The 11,052-nt window shown below is 43.4% G+C and overlaps 1 protein-coding gene across 1 annotated transcript; it reads left to right on the plus strand.

The window, feature by feature from the left end:
• The first annotated feature begins 9,937 nt into the window (after nucleotides 1–9,937).
• On the plus strand, nucleotides 9,938–10,885 carry LOC112109385 (olfactory receptor 52R1-like). Its single transcript, XM_024203886.1, has one exon. The coding sequence runs from the start codon at nucleotides 9,938–9,940 to the stop codon at nucleotides 10,883–10,885; it is 948 nt and encodes a 315-aa protein (XP_024059654.1).
• The last annotated feature ends 167 nt before the right edge of the window (nucleotides 10,886–11,052 follow it).

Consider the following 11,052-nt stretch of genomic DNA (forward strand, 5'->3'; position numbering starts at 1 on the left):
AAAAAAAAAAAAAAAAAAAAAAAAAAAAAAAAAAGCCGCGATCGGCGGGGCAGTTCAGCGGCAGGTCCTTTGCTCCTAGAGAGAGTGAGGGACCTGCCGCCCCCGAATTGCCTCAGGTGCCGCCCCTCTCCCTTGGCCGCCCCAAGCACCTGCTTGTTCAGCTGGTGCCTGGAGCCGGCCCTGCTTGGATGCATTAGATCTGGACCCATGGACTTGTGCATGTCCAGCTTTTCTAAATAGTTCTTAACCTGTTCTTTCACCACTGAGGGCTGCTTACCTCTTCCCCATAGTGTGTTGCCTAGTGCAGCAGTCTGGCAGCTGACCTTGTCTGTGAAGACCAAGGCAACAAAAGCATTGAGTACTTCAGCTTTTTCCACATCATCTGTCATTACGTTGCCTCCCCCATTCACTAACGGGGGTGGTGGTGCATTATGAGCAGCTATCCCAGAGAGCACCTCTTCCCATTCTGGTGCTGTGGCTTGTGGGAAGGGGAGGGGGGATGCGAGGCATTCTGGGGCTTGTCCCAATGCCCCGTGATGCATCACTTGTCATCCCAGCAATCCCTATGCTTCTGTCCACTTTTGGCGCTATCTTTAAACATTTTTTGTACTGTGTGCTCTGTCTTCCCTTTCGTTCTGTGGGAGACTGGAGGAGAGGGCAGAGGTAATAGGGTTGTGGTGAAGGAACAAAGGAGCCATCAGAGAGATGGAACAACTGGAAACCCCCAAGGAGTTGAAACTCTCAGGTAGTGCACTGGACTCCGGGAAGGGATCCAGACAGAGTTTTGAGATAGATCTATTCAAGATGTGGGTTTGTTGAGAAAGAAGACCAGCAGAAATTGAAATCTTCTTATACGTTCAGGACTTGAGGCAGTGGATTTCATTACTAGGCTTTCTCTACACTAACACGTTTGTTTAAAAAACAATAAAAAGTTCCAGTGTGGTGAGTGCTACATGAGCAGGAAACGCTTGTTTGGGTTGGTTTGATGATGTTGGTAGGAGAGCTAGCTCCCATAGGCATAGAGCAGTCATTCGGGAGACCTTACAAGTTAACAGTACACCCCTAGTAGTTCTCTAGGACCTTCTTAAGAGTGGTGGTTCATTACCCGTATTTTTCCCCCTGTCCCTGGGTAACACCAGGTCAATTTGAAGGATCCTGCCATTTTTGTCAGGGTTTGAGTTTTCCCATTGGCTTCAGTCTCCTCGGGACATGCTGCTCTATGCCTTCATGAGCCCTCATCAGCTTAGAAATCCAATGTTTTATTTGGCCTCATCTTGGGACAGGCAGTTTGTGTTTCTGCTAGGTATGTGAATTTGGCTTGTCTTTGCAATCAGCTGTATCATTGCTCTATCTAGTGTTAACAATGGTGCCTCTGTAAAATGTTGCATTTTGACTTCACAAATGCAACCTCAGGATCACAGTCCTTCTCATTTTTGCTGGCTGAACAGAAGTGGCCTCAGAAAAGCAAAGAAGACCTTATGCATGAAGTTATGCAGCAGTCCTTTGCTGAAAATCAAAAAAATGCATGAGTGACGGGACGTGTCAGGAGAGCACAGATTTATGGAAAGAAACTGCAGAGCGACTCCTAAACATTAGGGAGCACCAAGCAGACTCGATTCAGGCGTTCCTAACACTGTATAGGGAGCAGCTCTGTGCCCGTGCCCCCCGCCTTTCTGGACCAGCCTGCCTTAATGTCCGTGAAACACCCATGGTAATCCACAAGCCCTTGGATAACCATCGAGAAATACCCCTTCCTATTAATGTATTTGGAGGCTAGGTGGTCTGGTGTCAGAACTGGAATATACATGTCAACTATCGCATCTCCACAGTTAAGGAATCCATCTGTGCAAAGTCATCCACAATGTCACACACATTGTCCAGAGTCACGTTTTTTTTCTGAGCATGATGTGCTTAATGGCCCTGCAAACTCCAATGGTCGACTTGCCCACTCCAAATTGGTTAACGACTAATTGGTAGCTGTCTGGAGTAGGCAGCTTTCACAGTGCAATCGCCATGCGCTTCTCCATCGTGAGAGCAGCTCTCATTCTCATGTCCTCACCCCACAGGGTGGGGCGTGCTCATCACACAGTCCCATGCAAGTGTCTTTTCTCATATAAAAGTTCTGCAGCCACCTCTCATCATCCAAGACTTACATGATGATATGATCAAACCACTCAGTACTTGTTTCCTGAGCCCCAAAATGGCATTCCACTGGGGTCAGCACGTCCATGAATGCCACAAGCGAGCTCGTGTTGTCTCTACTACGCATGTGAACATTTTTGTCGGACTCCTCATCCTCACTTTGTCATTCAATGAGTAGCTGGACTGCCATTTGTGCCATGATAGTGAGACCCATCAGCATATTCATCAACAGTTCGGGATCCGTTCCCACAGACCATAAACTTGGACAGAGTGTACAGTACAAATCTGTTGAAAGATGGCGCCAAATGTGGATGGAAGGGAAAGGACTACTGGGATGCAAACCGATGCATGGTGGGGCATTGGGACAGGACCCAGGTTGCCCCACGACCCTCTGCCCCATTCCCACAAACCTCGGTGGCTGAAGGGGAAGAGGTGCTCTGTGGGATACCTGCCCAGAGTGCACCTCTCTGAATGCCGCTGCAAGTGCCGCAAGTGTGGCCATGCCATTGTTCTGGCAGCTGACAGTGTGAACACACAGCAGCCCTTTTGCTGCAGCGCTCTCTGGGGGGGTTTAACTCCCAGATGGTTGCATCTGCAAGTGTGGACGTAGCCTAAGTCTGTCCCCCTGAAGCGACCCCAGTGACTGCGATGCGTTGGCAGGTTTCTGAGTGGCAGTGGAAGGGGAGTCACGGAGTTCACACCTCACAGCAGTGGGGAGCTCACAAAGTCCAGCTAGTTCTGAAAACCTCAGATTCACTTTGACAGATGGCAATGGCTATAGGCTGCCTCTTCCAGCCTTTCCTCTGCATCCCACCCAATGAACAGTCCCTGAAAGAGCGGGAGTCCATTTCCCTCTTGGTGTGATGGAGAGACTGTGGTTACAGCAGGGAAGTCAGGACTCCTGGGTTGTGTCTGTCATCGTGTCTCCCATTCTGTGTGTGACCTTGGCCAGCTCATATCTCCCCCTGCCTTGGTTTACCTATGTGTATACTGGGGATATTTTCATAAAGACTTTCCTTTGCTAACTGTTTTGTAGATCCTTCAATGAAGGGTGCTGCAGAGTATGATGATAGTGAGGTGATTTATTGATCTCTGATTCTATGTCACCTCATCCCATATGTCTGTAGAAAGTGCTCATGTCTCCCCTCAGTCATCTTGCTCCAGATCTGACCATCTCCTATCTACCCATCTATCCTGGGCATTTTCAGGGTACCAGAGTTTATGGACATCTAGGCATTATCCCTTCTTTTCTTTATAATCAAATATATTTTATAAATATACACAAATACACAAAACAGCCAATTCCTTTCTGACTCAGCACAGAGCCCAGGATTTCTCATCTCCCTTTGGGAAAGTTCCTTAATTACTGTTTACTCCTAAAGCTGGATAATTAGCACAGAAGCGGAGACATGCTTGTCTATAGCCTGTTTACATTCAGATGCTCTCTTCTTCTCTAGAGGCTGAGCGAACCCCAATGGGATTACACAAAGCTATAGTATAAACTGTGCACACCCCTGTGTCAGCTCTTCGCATGGGACGATGCTGCAGATGCTGGGGTGAGAGAGGTGTGGGACACGGCCACCTGAGGGGGATTCCTAGGGAGGACACTTCCATCTCAGAATTCACAGGTACCCATCTCTTGCTGAGGAGCTCACCTGATTGACAAACCCAGTGCAACGTGGGTGTGGTGGGATAGAGAATAAGTCTGTGGTCCTTTCCGCTCTGCACAAGCATGACACATCGGAGGGCCCTCGCCATAAGTGATGAGTTTGCTAACAAATCACTGGCCAAAATGTCACTGATTTCTGTGCACTCCTGCTCATCCTGCCTGATGGCCTTCAGCCCAAAGGTGGTGCATTTCAGTGGCACAGTGAATCCTTCAGGGAGAAAGATGTTTTTAGATGAGCAATATAAGGTCGAATTCGGAGACCATGCCCCGTACTTTGCTCAGGCCCCACTGAGGCAAAACTTCCCTTGGAGCAAGAATGGAGTATAGACATCAGGAGCCAGCTGTGAGCTAATGCACAGACACTGTCACTCTCTCCTCTTGCATTTCAGGGCTCTGTCAGTTAATGGGGCAGAGGGGCTGCTACCTGACTTTTATCTGCTAGAAAGCTTGGAGGTGCTACTGTTCCTCAGTAAAACAAAGAGGATGGATCTAGACCAATGTTCCCTCTCATTTTTGACAGGCTGTGTGCACAATTTGTGATAATAATAGTTTTACACCATGTTATTTTATGTGTCATTTTTAAATACTTAGAAAAAGGAAATTTAACCATTCTTCATGAAGCAGAAGTTAGTTGTAAGCATTACGCTTTATGATCTTTTTTTACAGACAATCACGAGCATATATCAAGCACATATTAATCATGATCCTTATCAGTCCATAGGTTGGTGTCCACTTTCACCGTTCATTCTATACATATGTCCGAAAAGATTTTGATAAACATATAATAAAGACAATTTAATAAGTATGTCATTATGTCAATTTATATTGGTTTTCAGATAGAGACATCATAAGTAAAAAAACAACAACAAGAGTTTGTGTTTTAAATTTAAAATTTTCCTAAAAATATCAATAAATGATTATCAACCAAGAATAAGATATGTAATTACAAATGCATTTTAATTTCCTTATTGGTCAAAATGTCAAAGACTGCTAAACTAACCTTACTGTTTTTCCCTGTGATCTTTTTCATTTGCCCATTCAATATAAACTCTGTCCAGATCTATCAGTCCTCCAGCCAGCTGGTAACTCTTAATACACATCAGCATGTCCAAATGATCTACTTATAAACAATTCCATAGTTTGTTTTTTAGAGTGTTCATTAAACTAAAATCATGCTCAAAGTCTGCAGTTGATGCTAGGAATGTTCCTCCAATATCCATCAACTTTGCAAGATCCTGAAACTGTTCGTTCTGGTGAGCAAATGTCACCATATCCAGGAAACTTAAAACCAATTGGCTTTTGATTCTTTTGGCTACTGCAATCTTGAAGTCATTGTACTGACTGACTATAACAATCTCTTCAGCTAGAAAGTCTTTGTATTTAGAACATAGGGATTTGACCTGATGAATTCCAAAATTGAAGTTACACTTATCTATTGCTTCACAATCAAAAGCGGACCACTCCTGGACTTCATCCTCTGGAAATCTGTCTGCCAAATGTGCACACAAGATGTTTATGAAAGTTATTATGGAACTGGTATCAATTTCATTATTTTCTTGAGAGCTCATATCTAAGAGAGCCTTAACTTTGTCACTCCATAAGACTGAATCTCCAAGGTGCTGTCTTCTGACCTTGTTCAGTTTACCTCAGGCAAGGTGAAATGCTTCAAGAGGTGTAAGGCCCCATTTCTGGAGCAGTGTGAATAGTGAAGCCAGCTCTGACAAAACATTCAAAACTTCTAATGTTATTCGGTATTCAATGGTATTCAGCTCTTTGTGGCAGTATTTAGAAAGTGGATCAGTATCTTTGTCTTGCTCAACATATTCCAGAAGAGGATTATAGTTGTGAATAATTGCTCGAAGTGGAAAGTGCCTAGATAACCAGCGCACTTCATTGAGTGGCCTGAAAGCCACTGACTCAATTCAAAAGCATCCACTATTTCCTGAAATTTGCATTTTCTCCAGGATGACTGACAGCACACCATGTAGACAGTTCCCATTATCAGCTTGACTTCTTTCCATGCATCGGAAATCCCCAAGTCTTCCTGGTGTGCAATGCAATGTTGCTGGACTAAGTGTGGAATATCATGTTTCAGCTGAGCTGCCACACCATTGAGTTTGCCCAACATCACAGAGGCACCATCAGATGTGAACATCACCATTTTCATTAGATCAAGTTGGTGTTTTTTATAAAACTCTTTGATTGCAGACACTATTGAAACAGCATCACATTCTTGCAGTCGTAATAGTCAACCAAATGAAGTTTTATAGTCTGCAGAATTTATGGATCTATATTTAAAGTAGAATATCAAGTATCTGTTAATGGATATAGCAGTGCTTTCTTCAACAGCTAGAGTATGAAACATTGCCAATGCTATTTCATGCATGAGGTCATTTTGGACAATGCAGTTGATAATTTCAAGAAATTCAAAAGCATAATTTTTACTTCTCCAGCTCGCTGGTATACGCACATACTTTTCCATATGGTCATTAATATCCTGAACAGAAAACATTGAGCTGTTCATTTTAATAGCCATCAATACACTGTCAATAAGTACCTTGATTTCTCCTGGGTTTGAGCATTTGTGTTCAAGATTAATTTGCCTCCTCTGCTTTGCAGCTGGACTTTCAAGAAGTTTCTAAGTCTTGTTACATCATCTATATGAGACTTATTTGACAGATGACGCTTTAAGAAATCCAACTTCCATACATCGTTAAACATTCTTCCCGTTGAAAATTCTCCCAAAGCTCTGGTATCTCGACAATATACACAAACCACTCCATTGTCCTCATCATATGTGAATATTTCACAAAGTTTAACAAGTATTACACTATATGACTTCAGTGTAACCGTCTCTATAGTCTCATCCAGCCATTCAGATATAAAAGAAGTTGCTGTTTTTTTACGATTTAGACCTCTAGACAGTGATATTTTGGGATTGATTTTTTACCAGATTGGTTTATTTAAAATTAATGCTTTTATTATATGGCTACTATTTCAATGCACTGAACAGTGTGACTGGACAAAAGGACAAACGGGAGATCATTCAGATCAGGACACCGGAAGTTTGTGCATAGCAAAAAAACGCGGCAAAAAAACGCGGGAAATTGATAAAACATCACGAGTAAATGTATGAAGTCCCATGCCTTTGAAAGATTTCAGTCACCAAAACAACACTTACCTTGGTTCATTTCTGGGAAAACTTTGCAGTTCCTTAGCAACTACGGCCAGGCATTTTGACTTATTCGCACATACTTGAGTTTGTACACAGCCAAATGAACAGACTACAAAGAGATGTGTGGGTCCTGACCGTCAGCATTTCGAACTTGAAACATTGATCACATCTGGATGATCGGGACCCACACACCTCCTTGTAGTATGTTCATTTGGAGGTGTACAAACTCAAGTATGTGTGAATAAGTCAAAATGACTGGCTGTAGTTGCGAACAATGTCAAAAGTCGCCCAAAATGATATTTTGGCCTGGCTCTGATGTAGTATTTCATTTTTTGTGCATGCGGTGTTTCGCCGTGTGCGTGGGGTTTAGGATCTGTGTGTGCATGCACGCATGCACAACTTAGAGGGAACAGTGATCTATACTGTTCTCAGTGGTAGCAGATGACAGAACAAGGAGTAATGGTCTCAAGTTGCAGTGGGGGAGGTTTAGGTTGGATATTAGGAAAAAAAAAATTTCACTAGGATGGTGGTGAAGCACTGGAATTGGTTACTTAGGGAGGTGGTAGAATCTCCTTCCTTAGACGTTTTTAAGGTCAGGCTTGACAAAGCCCTGACTGGGGTGATTTAGTTGGGGATTGGTCCTGCTTTGAACAGGGGGTTGGACTAGATGACCTCCTGAGGTCCCTTCCAACCCTGATATTCTATGATTCTATGATTTTTGAGGCTCTTTTCTGCACCCTCTCCAACTTTTCAACATATTTTTTTCAAATGTAGACCCCAGAACTGGATGCAGTTTGTTTCACCAATCTCATGTGCAGATGTAAAATCCTTCCCCTGCTCCAGCTCACCACTCCCCTGTTTATGCATCTGAGGACCACATCATCCCTTTATGCTACAGCATCGCACTGTTAACTCATGTTGAGTTGGTTGTCCACAATGTCCCCTAAATCCTTTTCAGGGTCCTTGTTTTCCATAATACAGTGCTGTAGTGTGTGGGTCTGGCCTGCATTCCCTGTTCGAGAGAGTAATTTTGCATTTGAATGTATTAAAACATTTTGTTTGCATTGGCCTCTGTTACCAAATACTCCACATCAATCTGTATGCTTGCCCTGGGCTCCTCATTGTATCCACTGTGCCAATCTTTGGGTCATCCGCAAATTTTATCTGCAGTGATTTTCTATTTCCTTCCAGATCATTGATTAAAATATTGAATTGCATTGGGCGTAGAACTGATCTCTACAGAACCCCACTACAAACAGCCCCATTTACTGATGAAGGACTATTGACTACCGCTTTCTGAGATCCATAAGTTAGCCAGTTTCCAGTCCATTTTACATGTTCTCTACTAATATTTGAGGGTGTAATTTTTTTATCACAATATTTTCCCCTACTAAATCAAATGCATCTGAGAAATCAAGGTTTGTTGCAGCTACGTGGTTCCCTTGATCAACCAATCTGTACTCTCATAAAAGGATAAAATCAGGTTTATTTGACAAGACCTGTTTTGCATAAACCCTGTTGGTGACTGGCATTACTTACACTTTTAGACTTTTTCTTGAACTCATCCCAAAAAAGCATTCCCATTCTTTCTTAACCTTGTCAATTCTTTTATAAAAAAAAATTTCCCCTTTATTTTTAATACTCTACATTTAACACAGAAATTGACATAAAACTTTTCTAGGATTTCTCTTGTTGTCAATATACTTAATAACCTCCTTTTTGTGATCCATAGCCCTGCCAAACATGGAGTTTACCCAAACGACTTAACATCTCTTATCAATTTTCATAACTTGCAACTTCTATTCTTTGCTATCTATTTTCCCTTTTTCTCTTTGTTACGTATTGCTACCTCCCTACCCAATTGCTGCCTTCACTTTACCACTGAACTGCATTTTTACCCAAAGTAGTTCACTTTGTTGATTGTGGAATCATGAGTTTTCTGCTATCTAATAAACGGTTATCAAAGAACTACCAATTTTCATTCATATTTTTCTGTCTAAATTTTTCCTCCCAGTCAGTTGTGCTGACAATTTTCCTCAGCTTTGGAGAATTAGTCATCTTGGACCACAAAGTGTCTATAGATAGTACTAGTTGGGAACTGTCTATTTGCATGTAAATCAGTTTCATTTTTTATTTTCTTCTTCTATATCATATGCTCCGTTCTTTGTCTCTTGTGTAAACTAAAGAGTCCCAGACTTTTCTATCTGTTTGCATATGGCAGCCTGCCCCATTCTCAGAGCCTGTTTTGGAAATTCCATTTATATACGTTATATCCTTAATAGTGTCTGGGTGACCAAAACTGAACATTTTACTCTTCATCCCATATCTTCGGGATTTGAACATTGCTTTTGTTTTATCCACTGCTGCGAATGAGCAGGTGTTTCTCTACAGCTGATACCAATGGCATCCAGGTCTTTTCCATGAGGTATGTTCTAGTTGGGATTTTTCTCTTAGCACATGTATACCCAAAAGTTTGCTTTTTTTCCACTCTCAGATTTCGAGCAACTGGATGAATGGGGAATTCCCTACAGTATGGACTCCATATCCTGGCTCTCATTGCATTAAGGAACAATGATGGATAACCAGTATCCACACTTGTGTTTCCTGCTGGTGCCTCTTAAAGTTCCCCCACCACAAAGTGTAGGAATTATTAATGCTGGAGCACCACAAAATATGGAATTGGATTTAGTAGGGTCATTGTTCATAGTTATTTTCTCTGAATAATGAAAATGTCATTTTTCAGTGTGTGAATAGTGATCAAAATGCTTCTCTCATGAGAACAGCCTCCACTAGTGCATGCAATGTCTCATATTAATGTTTTCTCTCCATTCAGTCATTTCTACTGGGACCGTCACCAGAGACCCTGAGAACACACAGAAAGTCAGGGGAACGTACGGTACAAGCAGGAGACACCCTTATACCACAGAGCTGGACACCTTCTCCACCACTCCATGTCAGATTCCAACACAACTGACTTCACCAACCCCTCCACCTTCATCCTACTTGGCATTCCTGGCCTAGAGGCAGCCCATATCTGGATCTCCATCCCCTTCTGCACCATGTACGCCATAGCCTTGTTGGGGAACTTCACTATCCTGTTCATCGTGAAGAGGGAGACGAGCCTCCACGAGCCCATGTTCTATTTCCTCTGCATGCTGGCCGTCACCGACCTTGTCATGTCCACATCCACGGTACCCAAAATGCTGAGCATCTTCTGGTTCAATTCCAGGGAGATCAGTTTCAGTGCCTGCCTCACCCAGATGTACTTTGTTTACTCCTTCTCAGCGATGGAGTCTGGAATCCTCGTGGCCATGGCTTTTGATCGCTATGTGGCCATCTGCCATCCCCTGAGACATTCCACCACCCTGACAAACTCTGTTGTGGCCAAGATAGGCCTCGCCGTGGTGCTGCGCAGTTGCATATTCACATTACCCTATCCCTTCCTGGCGAGGCAGTGGCCATATTGCAGGACCAACATCATTCCCCACTCCTATTGTCGGCATATAGCTGTGGTGAACCTGGCCTGCACTGACATCCGCATCAGTAGTTACTATGGCCTCTTTAATCTTTTCTCTGTGAACGGAATGGATGTGTTTTTTATCACAGTTTCCTATACTCAGATCCTCCGGGCCATCTTCCGCCTCCCCACAAAGGATGCCCAGCTCAAAACTTTTGGGACCTGCATCTCTCATCTTTGTGCCATCTTAGCTTTGTACATCCCAGATTTCTTCTCCTCTCTCACGCAGCGGTTTGGCCACAATGTGCCTCGGCACTTCCTCGTTCTCATTGCCAGTGTGTACCTGCTGGTGCCCCCTGTGCTACACCCCATCATTTACGGGGTGAGGACCAAACAGATCTGGGGCAGGCTGCTCCAACTCTTTTTTCATAAAGAGACTTAAATGTTTTCTCCTTGTGCTCTGGCTCTCAGATTGAGCTCTGTGCAGAGCTGGCTGGTCCATGGTGCTGGGGCCTCTTCCCTGAATCACTTCCTGGACAGACAGAGAGACATTAAACCCTTTCCTGTCCTTACTGTGCTGTGTCAATGTGATGAACTGGGGAGTCAGTC

The sequence above is a fragment of the Terrapene carolina genome, unplaced genomic scaffold (assembly GCF_002925995.2).
Source record: "Terrapene carolina triunguis isolate 2854851 unplaced genomic scaffold, T_m_triunguis-2.0 Scaffold51546, whole genome shotgun sequence".
NCBI lineage: Eukaryota > Metazoa > Chordata > Testudines > Emydidae > Terrapene > Terrapene triunguis.